This window comes from Sturnus vulgaris, chromosome 1 (assembly GCF_052056855.1).
Source record: "Sturnus vulgaris isolate bStuVul1 chromosome 1, bStuVul1.hap1, whole genome shotgun sequence".
NCBI lineage: Eukaryota > Metazoa > Chordata > Aves > Passeriformes > Sturnidae > Sturnus > Sturnus vulgaris.
In genome coordinates, this window is record NC_142243.1 from 154,247,498 (window position 1) to 154,267,807 (window position 20,310).

Below are 20,310 nucleotides of genomic sequence, written 5' to 3' on the forward strand. Positions count from 1 at the left end.
ATGCCTAAAGGCCCATGGCAGCCCAGGTGTAACCTGTGATTCAATCCTTGCCTGGTTTTGATTTGAGCTGTGGAGGTTTGTCCCAGTGGATTTCTGATCCAGTGGATGCCAGAGTGGGATGGGAAACGCTCAGCAAGGAGGTAGAAAAAATTACCAGGGCTGTGTCCAGTTGTGTGAGGGTGCAGGAGCCTGGCTGGTGGCTTGCAACTCTTCATAATCCCCTTCTTTGTCACTCCTGACACCTGCACAAGGTAACCAAGGCAGGAGGACCACGCAGACCAAACTTTTCAGCCTCTTTCTGTGGGTTTCTTGGGATGAAAAACCATTTTTGCCAGGGATACACGCACAAAGGCAACAATATTTTGGTTTGTCCTTGAGAAACGCAGGCAAAGGACAGCCCAAGGTGCTCCAATGCCACCAGCTGTCCCCAGGCTTTGCTCTGCCAGACCCATCTCCCAGGCAGAGATGGAAGGAGAGGTTAGGGGAGGTGTTGTATGCTCCAAGTTGGAGCCAAAGGATGCCTTGGATCACTCAGAATTCCAGAAACAGCCAGGCTACCTTAGCACTGACTGTGGAAAAACCATGGGAATATGGGGAAATCTGACTGTGTGCCATAGAAACGTGACCTCCAACACTGCAATAATCTGCTTTTTTTTCACTCATTTAATATCTCTTCCCCAGCTGCAGGCTGTAGCCTGTGGTTATATGTCCCCCTTGGGGTTTTTTGGGATGGAAATGTAGGAGATGGATCTCTGCTGACATGCATCAGCCACTCAGGTGCCTGCTGCATCTTCCCTCCCTGCCAGGTCCAACACCTGTTGAGCCAAAGATCCAGGTCTGGAGGGGGCTTTGCCCATCCACTCCTGCTCTGAGTAATGATTCCCACTTCAGCAGGGATTAGTTGAAAGAGAAAAAATATATAAAAATATGTTTATGCTCCTTATGGTGAAACCTTCCAGATGGGACTGCACTGAGGGGAAATCAGTTGTGAGACCTAACAACCATAGCAGGTCTGGTTAAAGTTTCTTGGCTTTTATGGTGCTTTTCCCAGACAGGGGCAGCGAGGGGGAATTTGTTTTGTGCTCACCACATCCTCAGACAGAGGCAGGTCTGTGGTCAGCATGAGAAAAAATTGAGTTTGTGGAGGGCAGGAAGCCTGGGCTGAATCCCAGGCGCTGAAGTCACCATTAGGGACTGGATTTCAAAACAAACCCTGTCTCCTCATCATCTGGTTGCTATGGAGGCACTGCTGGCTCCTGCTTCCAACCAGGAAAGGCAGGTTTCTGCTCTGGACCAGAGGTTAAGATGACAAGAAAGATGGAGATACTATTTACAAGAGCATGGAGTGACAGGACGAGGGGGATTGGCTTCCCACAGAGAGAGGGCAGGCTTAGACTGGATATTGGGAAGAAATTCTTTACTCAGAGGGTGGAGAGGCCCTGCACAGGCTGCCCAGAGAGATTCCAGGTTCCCCTGGATCCCTGGCAGTGTCCAAGGCCAGGTTGGACAGGGCTTGGAGCAACCTGGGATAGTGGAAGGTGTCCCTGCCCATGAGAGAGTTGGACAAAATGATCTTTAAGGTCCCTTCCAACCCAACCCTCTCTGGGATTCTGTGATCCCTTCTAACTCAATATATTCCATAATTCTGTGATCCCTGGCTGCCTCATCAGGGTGAAGGTCGGGTAGACTTTGGATTTGCAAACAGAATGAGCTTTTCCAGCACTGCCCTAAGAGAGCCAGCAGCCCCTTTCAGAGTCTCAGATAAAGCAAGAGCCTTTCAGCTCCCAAATCTGATATTTAAAGCATTCACAATCCTATTTAGGCAACCCCTCCTGCTAATCAGGAAATCTATAAGATGTTTGGTAGATGCCTGTTCATTTTTTTGCAAGCAAGACCAGGTTTTCAGCCCCTTTTCACTCCTGAATTCTGGCCCCAGAGGCAGACAGGAGCCTGGCAAGGGGAGATTTTCACTGTCAAGCTTTGTAGACTGCAAACCAGACAGGAGTGGGGATCTGACTTGTAAAAACTTTAAGTCCAAATGCATTTGGACTCCATGCTGATTAGTGTCAGGTCTAACACACACTCAGGAATCCGGTGGCAGGGGCTGCAGCAATTTGAAGCTGGGATGAAGCACAGCTTGCAAGTAGCAGGTCTGACTTTCGAGTTCCCTAACCCTTTCCTGCCCAAAAGAAAATGTTTTGGCAGAAGAAGGGAGGTGCAGAGACAAGCCTTTAATATAGAGCAGGGAGAGAGACTGAATGTGGAGGTGCATTTAGCTTGTCATCTCTTCTCAGATCCACAGGATGGTCTGTGGGCTTCTCATCTCTTGTTTTTCAGTCTCTCCTGGCGCTGGGTTGAGCTGTGGATTTGCTGGGGATTTGCACGGCTGTGGTGGAAGCTCCCTCTGTTTGCAGTCTGGGAAGGCAGAGCCTGGCATGGGGTGGGAGACGGCAGCACTGGGGACAGCAGTGGGGCTGGAGCTGGGTCAGTGGCTGCAATCAAAACGAGTTTTCCCTCCTCCTTGGATGCAGATGCCTCTCTCACCCTAATTCCCTCCTGGCAGTGCCACCCTGATCATGGGAAACGCATCCCAGACGATCTGAATTATTTGGAGGTTGCAGCCCAGGGCAATGTTTGTCTCTCCAGAATTGGGATGTTTGCATTTCAATGCAGAGACCCTGAGCATTTGCTTTTCACCATGAACTGGGAAGTCTCCCGAAATGGTGGCATTTGTCTGAGGTGATGGGGGGAAAATCTTCCTCCCAGGTTCCCCTTTGTCCTTCGGAAATGGGGCAGCAGATCAGTTTTGGAGGCAGCAAGTGCTGCAAGGTCAGGATGAGCCTCACCCGAGGGGAAACGCCTGATTTTCTCTACCTGGGGTGAGCTGAGAGGGGAAGAAAAGAAAAAACCTGGAAAGGTGGGAAGGGAAAGGCACCATGGCTGTGTGACCAGCAGTGGAGAAGTTCTGCCCCACACTCTGAGGGTCTGCCCCTCCTGCAGCTGTTAACAGAGCCCCAAACAATTGTGGGAGGGGGTACACGATAAGGGAAGTCCTGCTGCTGATCTTATTTCCCCTTCTCCCCGGGAAAGAGAGGAGCTGGAGGGAAGGGAACATAGGAGAGTCTTTTGTTGGGGTAAGAAAGAGGGAGAGTTACAGGAGAGCAGAGGAGCCTCTTTGGCATGAGGGGAGAAGGATTTTGGGCAGCTGGGCTGAAGGAGGAATCTGTGCCACAGAAGGTTGCAGGGAATGCATCCTTAGGGTGGATTCTACTTTCGATGAAGGGTTTTGGGGGCTGAAGGAGGTCCTGGTTCTGGCACAGAGGGCTCTCATTCTCTGCAGATGCTCTAAGCATGGCTGCAGCATCACAGGCTTTGGAATGTCCTGCACTCAGGGGTGAAAGGAGAGGTGGGTGCCTGATGTGGGAAAACATAAAATCTGTCTCCATTGTCATTTTTTGCTCCTGTACTGGGTGTACAGCTCCATCCATTATCCTGTCTGGCCTCAGGGTTACACCAGAGCTGGGTTCCTGAGCAACAACTCCCTTCCCTGCACTGTTTTGGTGGAAGGGAGAGAGAAAAGGAGGGACATTAAGAGGCTGAAAAACAAATGCTGGTAGAAGGAAGAGAGGAGGCAGAGCCCAGCTGGCCATGCTGACCTCCAGCCCACCCTCCCCAGGTGTCTGTGTTGAACCAGCATCCTGGCTCCCTTGGGATGGAGAGAGCTGGAGACTCCCTAACCCAGATACCAATCCTGTTTCCTTTGGGGAGATGCTTCAAATCCCATTCAAGGCTCTGCTCAGCACAGCAGAGGGATCTGCATGGGCAGGGGGCACTGGGAAGGAAATCAGGTCACAGCTATGTTCACCTCTGGGTGAGTGACGGGGTGGGGACATCCCCAAACCCACCTCACCTGGGGATGCTGATGTGGGGCTGCATATTCCCCCCGTGAGAAGTTATGGGGTTGCTGTGGGTTCTCAGTCGTGTGAAGGGTTAATAAAAACAACAACAACAACAACAAAGTACCGCCAAATCCCAAATCTCTTCTCTTTCTCTCCCCTCCTCCTTCCCTTCCCTGTTTTTTTCCAGGTGTTGTTTATGGCCACAGGAGGGAGCTCAAATCCAGACATGGGAGGATCGCCTTGATTTCGGATCCAGAGCCTCTTAAACTCTGCTTTTCCTCTAAGCTGGTCCCTGTTATGTCCAGGATCTGGCACCTGCTTGACATTTACTTTGAGTTCCAGAGGACCAGAGACCTAGGATGAGGAGCATTGGATCCGCCCTGAACCTGCTTTTGGTATCTCCACTCTACTTTGTGTGGACCGTGGTCGCTCTGGACCTGGCACAAACTCCCTGCACCACTTTGGTCCAAGGGAAATTCTTTGGGTATTTCTCCTCCTTCGCCGTCTTCCCGTTGAACTCCTCTCTCTGCTCTTGGATTATCCAGAACCCCGACCCTCGCAGGTACACTTTGTACATGAAGATCCTCAAACCCTCCGGCGTATGTGAGCACCAGCACATCCGCACCTACCAGTTCGACTCCTTCCTGGAGTCCACCCGCACCTACCTGGGCATGGAGAGCTTCGATGATGTGTTGAAGCTCTGCGATGGCTCCACCCGCTTTGCCTTCCTCCAGTCCAACAAACAATTCCTGCAGATGAAGCAGACGGCCCCGCCAGGTGTGGACACCTGGCCCATGCGGTGGAAGCCCACCAAGGCTCAGGAGAGGGACTTCTCTGTGGAATATCTGGTGGTGGGCAACAGGAACCCGAGCAAAGCCGCCTGCCAGATGCTCTGCAAGTGGCTGGACGCCTGCCTGGCCATCAGCAGCAGCTCCCACCCCTGTGGCATCATGCAGACCCCCTGCTCCTGCTCGGGAGGGGAGGTCCTGGATCAGGCCAGCGAGATCCTGGGCTTCACCAGGAAGAAGGAGGATTGCTACAAGGATGGGATTTACCTGGAGAACTGCGTGAGCAGCCCCAAGGACAGCAATGGAGCGGAGTTCCTGGGTGAGTGGAGGGTGGCTGGGGGTGGTGGGGAGGGAGGGATGGCTGGGCTCTGCTCGCACGGGTCTCACACTGTCCCTGTCACCTCTGTATCCGTATCTCTAGATGCCTGGCATGATAATCCTCGTTTCCCAGGCAGGTCAGGTAACCCATGAGGCTCCTTATGAGCCTGCGAGTGGAATTGCAAATCAGCTGCCCCTAAATATTCCCCAAGTTGCTGCAATTAATTCTCGGGGCTTGTTCATTGCTTGTTTTACTCCTGCAGCCTCCGAGCTGCTTGAGAGGGAGCTTCTTACCTGAGGGCGAGCAGTTTTCCAACATAATTACAGATGTCCTAGAAAAAGCAGGATCCAAGCTACCTCCCGAGGCGGGCTGCTCTCAGCAGCCCTATCAACCGCTTTTAATTCCTAGGGAAAACTTAATCCTTGGGTCTGGTTCAAGGGGATGGTAAAAGAAGGCACTCTGGTTTTGTTCTCAGCTTTGTTTTCCTTCTGGAGGCTTTCAGGAAGAAAATTCACCACGCTGCTTCCATGGGGTTACTTGGTGCCTTTGCTGGGGCTCATTCCTCAGATATTTCACAGGATTTTGATTGTGGTCTTGGGTATGGTGTGGGCTGGAAAGGGACAGGGGAGGTGGGAGAGGCGTGACAAAAAGGGCTGTGAGTCAAGGTCACTGAAGTCTGATTTTGTGTTGGAGAGGGAAATGCTCCTTCCAGAGACCTGACATGGCCTTGCCAAGCAGAAGGGACTTGGAGGGTCCAAAAGTGAAGCCTTTTCCTCACTACCTGTGCCAGGTCAGCTCCAGGGTGTTTATTCTCAGCTCCCACTCCAGATTACATAAAGCAGAGGTGTGATGCTAAATAGGAATGCAGGTGGCAGGGAATGGAGCCTCCAGTTCAGTGAGTCTCAGACATGACCCTCACCCCAAGGGCTCATCTTTGTCAGGTGCTGGACTGAAATGTCCTCTGCCACCAGCAGAAAGCTGACATCGGTCTGGGTCAGGAATTTGGGGATCCTGCCTCACTTTTTCACCCCTGTTGAGGGTGTGATTTCTCAGGGTTGAGGGGGAGAGAAGAGATTTGCTTTTGCAGGAGGAAGGAGGTGACCAGGCACAGATTCAGGCTGTGCAGAGTGATTTTCCTGCAGACTGCAGCCTGGCATTAGCTGAGAGATTAGGATATGATCAGGTACTCGTGCTTTCATCAGTGTATTTTGGGGGGGATTTTGCTTCTCACTGATCTGTGAATCAATACATGGAGGCACAGCTGAGCCATAAATCCTGAAAATTGGTTCTTCAGTCGTGCCTCCCTCCCTGGCCATGAGCACAAGACTCTCCAGGTTTGGTTTGATTTTTTTTTTTTTTTTCCCTTTCTTGCAATGCCCTTTTCTCCTGTGTGAACAGTGAGGAGCCTCCTTGGAGTTCAGTCATGTGTCATGCCTGGAATTTGTTGATTGGGTGATTTATGCATTCCACCCAAGCAGTGTGACCTTTCTCACTGCAACCAAAGGTGAAATTTGAAATAAGATTTTCAGCAAATCCTGAAGCATTCAAGCTTAATATTGGCTTTTGTAGGGATCTCTCCTAGTCCAGCTCGAGTGGCTGAATGTTCCCACAAAGTAAATATGAAAGAGGCTCAGGGGTGGCTGAATCAAAATCCTTTTTGGGTGTCAAATATTTGTAGAGTGGAGATAATTTTTCTGCTGGCTGCTCACATCTGCTCCATGTTGAAGACAGGGAATTATCATCTTGGCTGGTGGGATGCCATCCACACAGAAACGATGCATGCAGGGTGCCCAGGCTCTCCATGTGCTGCTCTGTCTGTCACTGTGTCTGTTTTGATTTATGCAAAGGCTTGATCAGGAAGATGGAGGCGAGATCCAATTTGGACAGGGAGTCAGCAATCCCTTAACAGCATTTTGTGGGTGGAATATTTTGATAAGGTTCCTGATTTCCAAGTGCTGATGCTGGTTATTGCAATCACTGCTGTTCTGATTGTATTTGTAGCATTTTTTTTTTCCAACAAGCTTTTTAATTTTTTTTTTATTATTATTATCATTGCTATTTTTCCCTCCCTGCTGCTTTCTGAGTCATTTGTTGTTTCTGGGCCTGTCTTAACACTTTCATCTTGGAACAAGTGGAGATGTGCGAGTTGTACCAATCTACTCTGATGACTTTAAAGGCACGAGAAGGAATGTGGAAAGTTCCCTGCCCATGGCAGGGAGTTGGAATGAGATGATCTTTGAGGTCTCTTCCAACTCAAACCATCCTGTGAATCGCCAGATACCCAGATACCATGCTGAAATATGAAGCCTGACTTTCCCTGATGTGCCTTTTTATTCCTTGGGTATTTCCAAAGCCAATGGATGGGTGCAAAACTACAATGAGATGTTGCAGTGGACACAGCTGTGCTGTGGCTCACGGTCTGTGGGTGAGATCTCTGTGCAAAGCTTCACTCCTAGAGGATTCTGTTGCTCCAGAACTCCAGGGACTCTCAAGAAAACATAACTGACAGCCTGTTTTCACTGTATTCACTCATGGCCAGTGATTTTACACCTGGCTCAGGTGCACAGGGCAGTTCATGATCATTTACTGAGGGGCTTCACAAACAAACTCTGCCAAAGTGACCCTGTCTTATGTAGAGCATCTGTTCTTTAGTGTCTGGAGGAAGGAGAAACTGCTCCAAATTTGCTTCCCAGGTTTAGCGAGGCTCTCTTTGCACTCACTGTCCCACACAGACATTGCAGAAGGTACAGCAGGAAGTGATGGGTTGCAGAAGAATCCCTCAGGTTATCCCTCAGATACTTTTGTCTTGCTGCACATGGAGCTTGTCCTGGTGATCAGAAAGACATGCTTTGAAATCTTGGACAGCTTGAACTGGAAATATTTTCCAGGAGAAGACAATTCAACATGGAAACAACTTTTGGCCATTATCAGATCTCCCTTGGCTAATTCAGGAAATGTGGGAAGAAGGCAGAGGTTTAGATACAATCTCACTTTTTTGAGATGCAAATTGGCATTTCTGGAATGGGTTTGGGGTGCAAGAGCAGGAGACTGAAGAAGGGAAAACCTCCTGAAATGCTGGGCATTGATTCTTCGTGGTCTGGAAGCCCTGGTGACCATCCCAAAAGTGAGCTGGCTTCTATAATCGGAGCTGGAGCTTTAACAGGGATGATGATGTGACCCTGTAATGAGAGAAGGTTAAATGTGTGCTTAAGTGCTGTGCTGAGTTAGGCACTTAATGAATGTCTAATTAGTCTTGTCTCAGTGTGAGCTGTTCCTGGAAGACCATTGCAGTGCTGTCACATTTTGGTGGCCTAAAGAGATAAACATCATTCTCTGGTCCTTCTGCTCTTCATGTCCCCACCTTGGAGGGAGCCAGGATGCTGATCTCAAAACAAGGCTAAAAGTGTCCCTCAAAATATATAATTTGCTTTTGATAAATCAGGTGGCTGCAGGGCTGGAAGGTTTTTTATAATGAATGGATAACTGAAACACAATAATGTTAGACTGAAGTGCTGGGGATTTTCCTGCCTTTCCTGCTAAACTTTTCCATTCTTTTGCTGTCCCCATTGCACTGAACAAAATCAAATTCCCCTTCCTCGCACATGCTCATCACTTCTATTTTGTTAGTGGTGTTGCATCTTCCATTTTTAGATGCCTTTCCACCTCTGTCGCCTTGATTAAGATGTCTCAGAGCCTCTGATCTCTGTTTGGAGAGGCCCATGAACAAGTTCTTTCTCGACCTCTGCTGCCTTAAGTAAGCTGCACTCCATACGTCTCTCACTGCAGGACACATCCTCAAAATGTCTCATGTTGGGAAGTTTTGCTTCCTGCTTGGTGTGTTCTTTGCTTTGGTCTCCTCATCAGGGCTGAGCTTCTGCCTGGGTTTGTGGCTGAGTGGCTCCTGAATGGGGTCCATGGAGGAGCCAGAGGCATAGAAAGGAATCAATTCCCACCCTCCCTGCTGCAGGAATCATCTTGGGTGGCACAGCTCCCCTCCCCTCGAATCTCCAATCTCACCCAGGGCAGGAATAACTTGATAAGTCATTTCCTATATTTGAGATGAGCTTTAGTGGCCATGAAAGCTCCAGAGATTGATAAAGACCTGTGAGTAATTGCTCAGGGCAGATCTCAAACCTCTCCTTGCCATCTTCAGCTCCTTGTGACACACGCTCTGTTCCTTCAGCAAGAATCCCCCTGGCTGGAGCAGCTGAGCTTGCAGACAAAGGTGTTTGGCTTTGGTTTTGCCTCGGTGTTGGATTTGCCAACCCAATGGCAAAGGGATTTGGGTGAGTGCGTTTTCATTGCCTCTCAGGAAGGGGTGCTGCATTCCAGCTCCTCTCTTCTCCACCTGTGTCTGATCTGGACATCCCTGAGAGCAGAGGTTGGATGTGGTCAGAGATCAACAGCAAAACACAGGCCAAGGAGACACTGATTTCTCCTCACGTGTAACGTTTTCCTGTGTAAACTGCTGAAATCATTGGAGATTTTACCTGATGTCCCCCCAGCTTAAGTCCAAATCTCAGCAGCTGGCAGCAAGAACTGATACTCCTTCTCAGTTCCTGGAGGAGGTTGATTAGAGCCTGGCACGTGGCAAAGAGGTCACCTTGTCACCTGCAGTGAATCCCCTGTGCACCCATATGGGCAGCTCCTGCTGGGAATGTCCCTCTTGCCTGTGGTCACAGGGTGTTTTGTGGGTGAGGCAAATGTGGGGAACTCCTCCCTGGGGCTGGAAAGGGGGTTCTGACTCAGTTTAAACACTTTCTGACTCAGTTTAAACACTCAGATCTCTGTGACCTGCACAAGCCTTGCCTGCCCCACTGTTCTCCTCTGGGATCATCAAAGACCTTATACATGGAGTGGAATGGAATGGAATGGAATGGAATAGAATAGAATAGAATAGAATAGAATAGAATAGAATAGAATAGAATAGAATAGAATAGAATAGAATAGAATAGAATAGAATAGAATAGAATAGAATAGAATAGGAGAAGGTTTTCAGTTGGAAAATACCTGCAATGATTATCCAGTCCCACGGCCCCACCAAAAATTGAATTAAAGGCATTGTCCAAGTACTTCTTAAGCACTGGCAGGGATGGATGGGACATCAACCACCTCTCTAAAATAGCCTTTTCTGATTTTTGACCACTGTCTCAGCAAACAAACCCTTCCTAATGTTCAGCCCACACCTCCCCTGGTGCATCACAGGATTCCACGAGAATTAAGCATTACCACACAGCACCTGTGTGAAGTGACAGGGCAGAAATTCCGGCTGCTTTCAGCACTAAAATCCATCCCTGCGTGTGTCCCTACAGAGATGGGGAGGAGAAGAACGAGCAAAGTAAAGCGATCAGCTGCATTGTGAACCCAGCAGCTTGTGGACATGATCACAATGCAGAAACATCAGCAATTACCGGCTCAATGCGCTCTCGTTGTCGCGGGGAGAGTAAAGGTGGAATTTACATCCAGTTGCCGAGGGAGTTTCACAGGCAACTACTCCCATTATTGCGACGGGGACTTTTACGGGTAGTTTAATGAGTGGCAGCCTGGTGAAAGGCTCAGCTTTTCAGTTTCCTTTTTATCTCTCTCCCTCTTTTTTTTTTTTTTTTTTTTTTTTAAATTAATTTTCAAGTTTTTAACATCCTCTTGTATTCATGTTCCATAGCAGTCGCCGCAAAATGTTTTTTAGGGGAGTACAAGGTGAAATAATTAAGGTGCAGGGAAACACTGACACCACTCAAAATCTTCATGTCTCCAGAGTAGTTTTCCATCTATAACTGCTGAAAATGAGGGTGATGGTGCTGACACCTCAAAGGGAATGCACAGATGCATTCCTGTCCATTTTCCCCACCTATCCTAAGTATTTGGCCCTTTTCACCACACACCTTAAATATGTGATGTATTTAGGTAATGGGAGCAGGCTGAAAAATAGAATTTTTTTTTAATGAGAGGAACTGGGTCTACAGAGATTTTTAGGTGTTTGATTCACCTGTGTGGTGCCTGAATTCCCAAAAACCCAAATACTAAGAACTGCCCTACTTGGAACCAATGAACATGGAACCAATTAATTTCTCTGGGTTTTAACTGTATAATATATGTTAAAAATCTAGTAAAGATCATGTGTGATGGAATGATTTTCTCTGCACAACCCGGGCAACGTGTGGATGAAATTATTTCTGTTGCACATCTTGGCCAGAATAAAGTAATGCCTTGATTCTCCAACACTAAAAATGTTGTTGGAGAGTTTCTGCTTTTCCTGCAGGTTCGGTGACACTTCCAGAGCATCACCAACACCTCTGTAACTCATCTCTCTTCCCATATCTTCCCATTCTTACAATCAGTCAAATTTTGACAACATCTACGGGTGTTGATTCTATCTCCTGCAAATCCCACATTCCCCAGGACGGTAATAGAGCAAGCTTGGGATAAATAGGTTAGAAACCTGGTTTGGGATTCTCAGCAAGCATCCTGGGTCGGACTCGGCAACTGTGTGTCCCTGGGGTGGCTCTGCCAATGTCACCTCCAGCCGCTGAATTTCCTTTTGGCACACTCTCTTCTTGCAGACAACAATCTGATACTGAAATCCCATATTTTATCCTTCAGCGCGGTGAGACAGCCAGGCTGGGAAAGGACGTCCTTTAGCACATCAGAATTGCAGATCTGTTGAGTTTAAATATATTTCTTTGTGTTCCCTGGCTGGAGTTTCAATAGAGCGATAATTGCCACACACCTCATTAAGCTGAATGCTCTCAATAGGTCTGGAGTGGTCCGTGCCATTAAACAAACAGTTACTGGCTTGGGATCTGCCCGGTGTTTAGAAGCTGTAAAGAAGGAACCTGGAGGCTGTGAAAGCTGCAGCTCCAGCTTCCTGAAGAAATTGGGCTGCCCTGGCAGGGTGGCTGCTTTGCCCTGCTGCTTCTAGGGCACTTTGAGGAGTCTGATCCTTCCCGGTGCCCCGAGGCAGGAACACAATCACTGATGCAAGTCCTTGGCTTTTTCACCTTGCTTGGATGAAGAGGGGGATGCCCTGGTCTCTGCCAGCTTGGATTTTGGGATTTGGAAGCTGACTTGTTATTTTTGGGTCAGGAGTTTGGGTATATTTGTGTTGAAGGCACCCACACCAGAGAAAGATGATGTAATTCAGTGTATGGCACTGAAAACAGGAGGAACAGCTGGGAGCAGAGGTGCTGTCACTCTTCTTCTGAATCTGAAGTCTGAAGGATCAAGATGCAGGGTTTTGGCCCCTCAGCTTTTGCTGAGACCCCAAGACTGATCAGAAAAGGACCTACACAGAGATTCTGTTTCAGGATCTGCTGGAGGCTGGGGTAGGATAAGGGGAACGGTGATTCCACCACATTTCCCTGTTTAATCTGCACTCCCAAACTAAACCCACCCACATGGAAGGCTTTATTCAGTGATCTGTGTGCACTTCATGTGCAGCTCTGTATCCCAAGTGCCTACTGAATGAAACTTAGGTTTAGTTTTGGTATCTTCTTCCCATAACTTGACTAAATCGTGTGACCAAGTCTGTAAAGAGAATCCCATTCCTACAACTCTGGTCAGAAGTAGAGGTATGGAAGAAAGGCACTTTCAGGGCATGTGCCATGGGGATGACCAGGACAGGTTCAGGTTGGCTATTAGACCTCCAAAAGTGCCCAGCCCAGAGCTCAGGTGGGCAAGGAAGCAGCTCAAGTGTGCTCAGAGTTTCACAGCTTTCAAGTTAGTGCCCTGTGAGGCAACGAGGCCAAAAGTCAGGGGTGATTTGCACGTGAATATATCCACTGGCAAAACTGTCCTGTTGTAGGGAGACTCCAGACACTCCAGTCCCCTTGAACAGTTCCAGTCCATGAAGATCACAGAGTGGGTTGGGTTGGAGAGGACTTTCAACGTGTCTCATTCCAACCCTCTGCCATGGACAGGGACTTTCCACTAGCCCAGGTTGCTCCAAGCCCCATCCAACCTGGCTTTGAACACTTCCAGGGATGGCACATCCACCATTTCTTGGGGCAGTTGTGCTTGTTGGAAGTAGTGCTGGATGGTGCCAGTTTGCTCTTGATGCCCATTAATGTGGGACTGGGACTAAATAATCTCTGCAGACCTGGATTAGAGAGGCTTTTGCACCAGAATTCCAGTTTTGGATGCCCAGGAGAAAAACACTGAGGAAGATGTGCCAGGACTGCTGTTCACAAATGGGTTTATTCAACACTTGTCTTCTACCCTATTAGTGGGGGTGAGTTTAAGAATTATCAATAAACTGACTGATGACAATTTCTGGCCACAAAATCTCTCCCTTTCATACCTTTTCTTTCTCCTTTGTTTAGTTTGCTGGGTTTAGTCGTTTGTTTTTCATTCCTGCTTGGCAGGAATTCATGGAATCATGGAATGGTTTGGTTTGGAAAGGACCTCAAACATCATCATCACATTTCAACCCGGGCAGGGGCACTTTCCACTAAACCAAATTTCTTCATCCAACCTGGCCTTGGACACTTCCAGGGCATGGGGCATCCACCAGTACTCTGGGCAACCTGTGCCAGGTCTCCCTGGAGCTTTCTCTTCCCTAGGCTGGAAAACCCCAACTCTCCCAGCCTGTTTTGATAGGAGAGGTGCTCCAGCCCTCTGAGCATCCTCTTTAGGGTCAACCAAGATCAAAGAGTGATGCTGTGACTTGAGATGAGCGATGTTTGTAAGAGGAAGGCAGCAAAGGAGCTGCTCAGGAGGATGGCTGGGTTGCTGGGGGAACACTTGATGAAGAATAAAACATGCACAGACCAGGAGAGCCTCCAGGTAACTACAGAGAAGTCATTCAGGATGTTGGTTTTTGTGCTTTTGGGCCATGGAGGAGCTCAGGAGGTCTCTTTGGGGAGTTCAGCCAGCTGCCTCCATGGACCCACCACAGCTGAAGAATCATTGAGGATAAAACAGATTGGTGGGAGAGCCACGATGGATCCCACCCACTGCCAGGGCAGGGAGGGCTTTCCTGGCTCAGCAGATTTACCTGCAGTGCTCCCCTCTGTGCCATCCCTTTCCTTCCACCAGCCCTGGTGTCCCAGTGTCATGTTCAAGCCTATTTTCAATGGAGCTTTTGGTGTGAATTTAGTCTTGGCAAATCTGTTGCCTTTTTCTTGCTTCAGGGCAGATGAAAAATTGAAGCTTTTCCAAGGCTTTAAACACCATGACCAACCATCCCCACTCCTGAGCCTGCTGGATTGGCCCCCAGCTTGGTGCTGTGCTGTTTCTTCTGAAAAACAGAGCTCTCTGATTACTGGGAAGGATGAAATTTCCTACCTTGTGAAATCCTGTATTCCTCTCCCGTGATAATATCAACTCCTCTCATTGCTGCTCATATCCAAATTCCTCATGACTCTCATTTTCCGGCAATGCCTTTGAGATTGTCCTGCTCACATCACCCTCCTGGGACTTTTTCTGGACATAAGATATCTGGAGCATTTCTGGCCTGGATGGGTTGGTGTGTCAGATAAACCAGTCAATTGCAATTTTGGCGATTTTTTTGAGTGAGTGGGATCACTCAGGCTGAGCTTACACTCACCAGTAACTTCATAGAGTGAGCATCCTTGGGGGTGAGACTGGCCTCAAATAGTGGCTGAAGGAGTAGAAATCAGACAGATAAACCCAGAAATTTCCTTTCCTTGGCGTTCTGCCTGGAAAGGAAACCTGGGCCAGCATTTTATCAGGTGTCCTGGGACCACTCCCTCATGGTCCCATTGTCTTATTCTGGCTTTGAGGTTGCACTTCCACTCCTGGGGATGATTCTGTGCTGGGTGAAGGAAGCAAAGGGATCCATGACAAGCAAACCAAAAACCCCAGGAGCAGAACAAGAGGAGATCTGGGGTTTCCAGTATGTACTGGGTGACCAGCAGGAGTGGGTCCTGCTCTCTGGAGAGGGGATGGATGAGCAGAAGTCCTTGGAGAAATGCCATAAATAGGTGTGGAGACTTCCAAGGTTTGTGGAGGAGTGTTTGTCTCGCATCTTCTCTCTCTGGATCAGAATTCCTGTCACTGAGCCAGGGCAGGCACTGGGCACTCAAAGAAATGCCTTTAATACCACAGAAGGAAAATAAAATAAATAAAGGAGGAAGGAATGGATGAAGCACAGAGCTGCCCCAGGACACATCTCCATTTGTGCATGTCCAGAGGCAGGGGCACACAGCTGAGTCTGGTGTGTGGGTGTGCACACCCAGGGGAATGTGGAGCCAGGCTGGGAGAGCTGGGAATGTCCAGCCTGGAGAAGAGAAGGCTCCAGAGACAGCACAGAGCCCCTTCCAGTGCCTAAAGGGGCTCCAGGAGGGCTGGAGAGGGACTTTTTTGCAAGAACATGTAGTGATAGGACAAGGGGGAATGATCCTAAGTTTAAGCAGGGCAGGTTTAGATTGGATATTAGGAAGAAATTCTTCCCTATGTGGGTGGTGAGGGCCTGGCTCAAATTCTCCAGAGAAGCTGTGGCTGCTCCATCCCTGGAAGAGTTCAGGGTCAGGCTGGATGGGGTTTGGAGCAACCTGGGATAGTGGGAGGTGTCCCTGCCCATGGCAGGGTGTTGAGATTAAATTATTTTTCAGGTCTCTTCCAACCCACCCATGAACAAATCCTGGTGCTGAGACCCCCATGGAAATCCCCAAATCCCACACACACACACAGACCCAGGACCTGCTGCTTCCCACTGAAGGGAGAGCATCCATGGGGACCTGCAGTGTGCAAACTCACTGCAGGAACAAGAGGCTGACTCATCCTTCAACCTTTCCCTGCTTCTCCCAAATGTGCCATGAGGCCTCTCTGAGCCTCCTGGTGCATTCCAGGAGGAGATGCTTTTGTTTATACTTGTGGGATCCTTCCCACAAAAGTAGAATTTCTGTTACTGCCCCCAGAGCCAAAGCACACTGAGGGATTCCCCAGAGTGGCTCTAGAGCTTGTTGGGAAAGGACAACTTTGGTTTGGTGTTCTGAGGGGACAAAGAAAGGACTCTGAGGTTGCACTCAGCCAAAGCTGCCCCCAAATCCCGAAAGAATGTGGGACATGCATCCCTCTGCCCCACCCTCCCTGCACAGACTCCTCCTGCTCCATAAAATGCTTCAGATCTGCTTTAAGTCCAGTTTGTGCTTGACTGGTGGTTTGAACCCCTCCTAGGGACCACCAGCTCTTCCTCAAAGCTCTCTCCATTTCCTGATGTGTGGTTTATCAAAGGGAGATCTTGCAGCATCTCCCCCTGCAGCATTCACACTGTTTTTTGGGAGAGCTGTGGCTCCTTCCCCACATCCTAGCTCAGGTGTGGTTCCTCGGCAGGGTTTGAAATACACTCCTGGCTCCCATATTTCCCATTCCTCTCTCCATTTTCCACCCTGGGGGCTGTTTCCCATTACACCAAGAGCCTCAGATGAGTTTTTGAGGAGCCAAGTCCGTCTAAGGCTGTGATGCTGAGCTGCCCCTCCCTGTCTGATGCTCAGTGCAGTGGATAATTGTGGCTGCTCTGCTTTCGAGGACCATTCCACTGAGGAAGTCCTCTCTTGGAAAGGCAGCACTCACAGAAATGACAGCTTTGTCTACCTCACGTTTTAATTAAAACTCCAAGTATTCGCCTTCGCCCCCGCTCCTTCCCTCCCCACCTTTTCCCATCCAGATCCTCCTGCTGCAAATGAACATCCAGTGTCACCTGGGGACAAAGCATTAATTCAGCAATTAAATAATTGAATGCTCCTCTGGCAAAATGAACTATCTCCTGCCTTTCTTGTGTTTTACCACTTTTTTCCCCCCTTTTTTTTACCCCCCCTTCCTCTTATTTCTTCTTCCCTCTGGTGAGATAAGGCTGCCATTCTTGAAAGCCGTTTTAAATATTCATGTTTTAATTAATGGACTTTATTGCATGAACTCTATATAAGGTAATAAAAAAGATTGCCTGAGGCACAACACTTTTTTTTTTTTCCCCTGTTGTTTGTCTTGAAGGGAACTAAGGAATAAAAAGCTTAATATGTTTCTTCAACAAACATTAGAAAGATACACAGAAATGACAGCCATGGGTCATTTAGCCAGTGGGGCTTCCCCAACCCACGGGCTCCTTAGGATTGTGGAGCAGGATGTAAATAAATGGGAATTTTGGAGGGATTGATTCTTTCAGGCTCTGACATGGGCAGAGGTCAGTGGGCTGCATCTGTAAGATTCAGAGGTGGAGATGGAGGCAGACCTTCAATTATCCAGCTGGAAATTCCAGCTGGAAAGCTGGAGAGGGACCTTTCACAAAGGCTTGTAGTGATAGGACAAGGAAGAATGGCCTTAAGTTGGAGGAGGGTGGACTTAGATTAGATATTGGGATGAAATTCTTTGTTTTAAGGGTGGTGAGGCCCTGGCACACGTTGTTGTGGACTCCCCATCACTGGAAGTGTCCAAGGCCAGGTTGGACAGGGATTGGAGCAACTGGGATAGTGAAAGGTGTCCTTGTCCATGTCAGGGGTTTGGAACTGGGTGATTTTTAAGATCCCTCCCAGCTCAAACCATCCTGGTCCCATGATCAAGGGCCCTTCAGGGCTGTGAGTGTTTGGGGCTGAAGAAAATCTTTGGCTCTACCTAGAAAGTGAATTTGTTGTTTTTGTTTTGGAAGTTTTGTTGTTGTTTTTTTTTTTTTTTTAAACAAATCAGAGGGAAAACCTGGACCAGCCACCTTGCCCAATACTTTTGGGCCAAAAAACCCCAAATATTAGTTGCACATTTCTGCTCTGGATTTTTGCTTTTATCGAAGGCAAACAAGCCAATAGAATGCATGAATTCATGAAACATCTGGTCTTGCCACTTATGTATTCTTGCCAAAAAAAGAAGAAAAATAATGTTAGTTTAAACTTCATTCCATGTGGGTGTTTTCTTATGGTGCAGCATGCTGAAATTAGTTTTATATTGGGAGTGTGTCATCTGTACTGCGTGACATGGGCTCAGCACCCAATTTAGCTTAGTCTTGTGATGGGAGGGGTCTGAAGATGCTGGTCCAGAACTTTGTAGGAGAGTCTAAGCTCTGATCTTTCATCTGCCCATGACCTTGAAGAAGTCGAGGCATTTTTGCACATGGTTTTCACCCTCCTATTCTTTTCCTCCTTTATTCTGACTCAGATCTTGAGAGCAATTGGCATTTTTTAGCAAACAGATGCACGGTGCTGAGCACCAGCACTCCCTGAGCTGTGATGATGGCTCTTAGCAAGACTGGATGGAAATAGTTGTGATAGTCAATAAATCCTCCAGTGGTCGGTATGATTAAAGTCTGGTCATGAAGTCACTTCTCTTTTAGGAAAATAATCATCTCACAAATGATGACACTCTGGCATTTACTCTAGAAAGAGAGGGAATGTCCAGCATTGAGAGAGGCAGGTGGGTGTCACAGAGAAAATATCTCTGGTGGCCCAGTGTAGGTTTTCAGTGCTTCAGTGATAAAATGCACTGTGCCCTGAGGATGCGTCTATCCATCACACTGATTACTCCATTTGCTGTCTGGCTAATACTGAATATATATAAAATGCTGAATTTTTTCAGCCTAAATCAAGAAAGAACCAGAGTTCATCTTTTGCTGCCAAAGTGCAAAGGTGGGGTCACTCCTCAGCTGACCTGAAAGGCTCTGATTTTACACCAGGGTGAGCAAGGACAAAAGTGGGTTGGTCTTAATAATAATTTGTCTCATGGAAAAAGTCTCCATTCCATCTTCTGAAAGTGCCATCACCTCTGTGGTGCTCCATTTGTGGAGGTGAAAACGCTGGGCTGTTCTTGTTTGTGCTCTGGTCATGGCTGGGGCATCTGCTGCTGCTCTGTATGTGAGCCAAGGGTGGATAAATCAGGGTTATCCTCTGATAATGGATCCACACTCCTCACTCGTGCATCAGCACAGCTGGAGGTGCTTCAACAAAGGAGCTGGAGAGACCATTAAGAGGAGTGAGTCCAGACTGAAAATTCTTGCTCACTACTCAAAAATCTTTACTGACTGCACTGCGAGAGGCAGGGAAGCTCAGATTTGGGCAGATCAGGTAATGACAGGGATTCATTTGCCAGCACATGTGTCCCAGGACCTGCCATCCTCCAAGCTCAGTTTGATCATAACCCTCATTACTGTATCTGGGACACCCACTGCAGTAAATGGTTTGCTGATCTCTTTGTGCACGGGCTCTGGCTCTCAGATCTGATTTGAGCTGCCTGACTGTGAGCAGCAGAGGAACTCAGCTCTCAGGTCCCGTGTGAGGCAGTGAGTAACTCCAGCTGTCCCCAGGGGACACCTGCACTTCTCAGCAAGTCACCCTGAGCTCCCTTCTGAGCCAGCAGAGAGCTGCTCCAGGAGGTGGGTGATGGATGTGAGGGCAGGCTCTGACCTATCCCAAAATGGGCCTCAGAGGGAAGGAGTCAGGATCTTTAGTAAGGAAACTGGATAGTGGATGTGGAGGATGAATCTCAGTTCGAGGGTAGCCTTGCACTGGCTCTGATTGAAATTATTATGTTTGGGTTGAGATGAGGTACAAGGTCAGCCCTGAAGCCACCTGACCTTGCTGGCTTCTCTCCATCCCCTTTCCAGGAGAGGCTTTTCTGTGGCTGGAGCCCAAGAGCACTGCAGGCAGAATGTTTTACTAAAGCCTGTGCATCCCAGAGTGTTCCTCCACTGCTGAAGCTGTATCTTTCCACAGCACTAAAGCAAACAAAGAAATCAATAATTAAAATTGAAAAGAGACTCTCAGTAAGTCTAAACCTTTGGGAGGTTTCCCCTTTCATGGTTGCTGAGATTTGCTCTCACATCGCCCTCAGCAAATCTTCAAGTTATTATTTTCCTGCTGCCTCCTTTTCATGATCATCCTCAGGCCCTGCCTGGGGGTTGCCTTCCCCACCCTCTTGTTGCTCCCTCCCTTTCAAGCCTGACCTCTCATTACAGGGATGCCACCTGGAATCTTCCTCACCCACACCTTTCCATGCCTGTTTTAATTTGGAGCTGAGCTCAGGCTGAGCTCTGGCTCACAGCAGGACAGAGGAGATGTTTCTTCACCTGGGATTAATGAGAACCAACCCTGTGAGAAGGGTGGAGCTTGTGCTGACACACCTGGTTCTGTTCATGCAGTTTGGACCAGCACTGGGAGCATTTTCAGCCTCGTTGCATGTGATTTTCACACTGCAGGAAGGGGTGGGACCAGGTCACACAGCCCAGTGCACCAAGCCTCTCCTTCTTTCCTCAGCAGCCACCACCTGCAGCGTCTGATGGGGAGCTGGTGTAGCTTAAAAAAAAAATAAAATTAAGGTATTTTAATCCCTTACTCGGGTTGATGGGCTGTGAGGACCCACAGGCAGC

The 20,310-nt window shown here is 48.4% G+C and overlaps 1 protein-coding gene across 15 annotated transcripts in view; it reads left to right on the forward strand.

The window, feature by feature from the left end:
* ADGRB1 (adhesion G protein-coupled receptor B1) overlaps positions 1 to 20,310 on the forward strand; it is a 279,870-nt gene that overhangs the window by 75,032 nt on the left and 184,528 nt on the right. For all 15 annotated transcript variants that reach the window (XM_088179990.1, XM_088179982.1, XM_088179994.1 and 12 more), the window contains exon 2: positions 4,087 to 5,006. In XM_088179990.1, coding sequence (XP_088036116.1) covers positions 4,259 to 5,006 — 748 coding nt within the window. In that variant the 5' untranslated portion in view covers positions 4,087 to 4,258. The remainder of the gene's footprint in view (positions 1 to 4,086; positions 5,007 to 20,310) is intronic.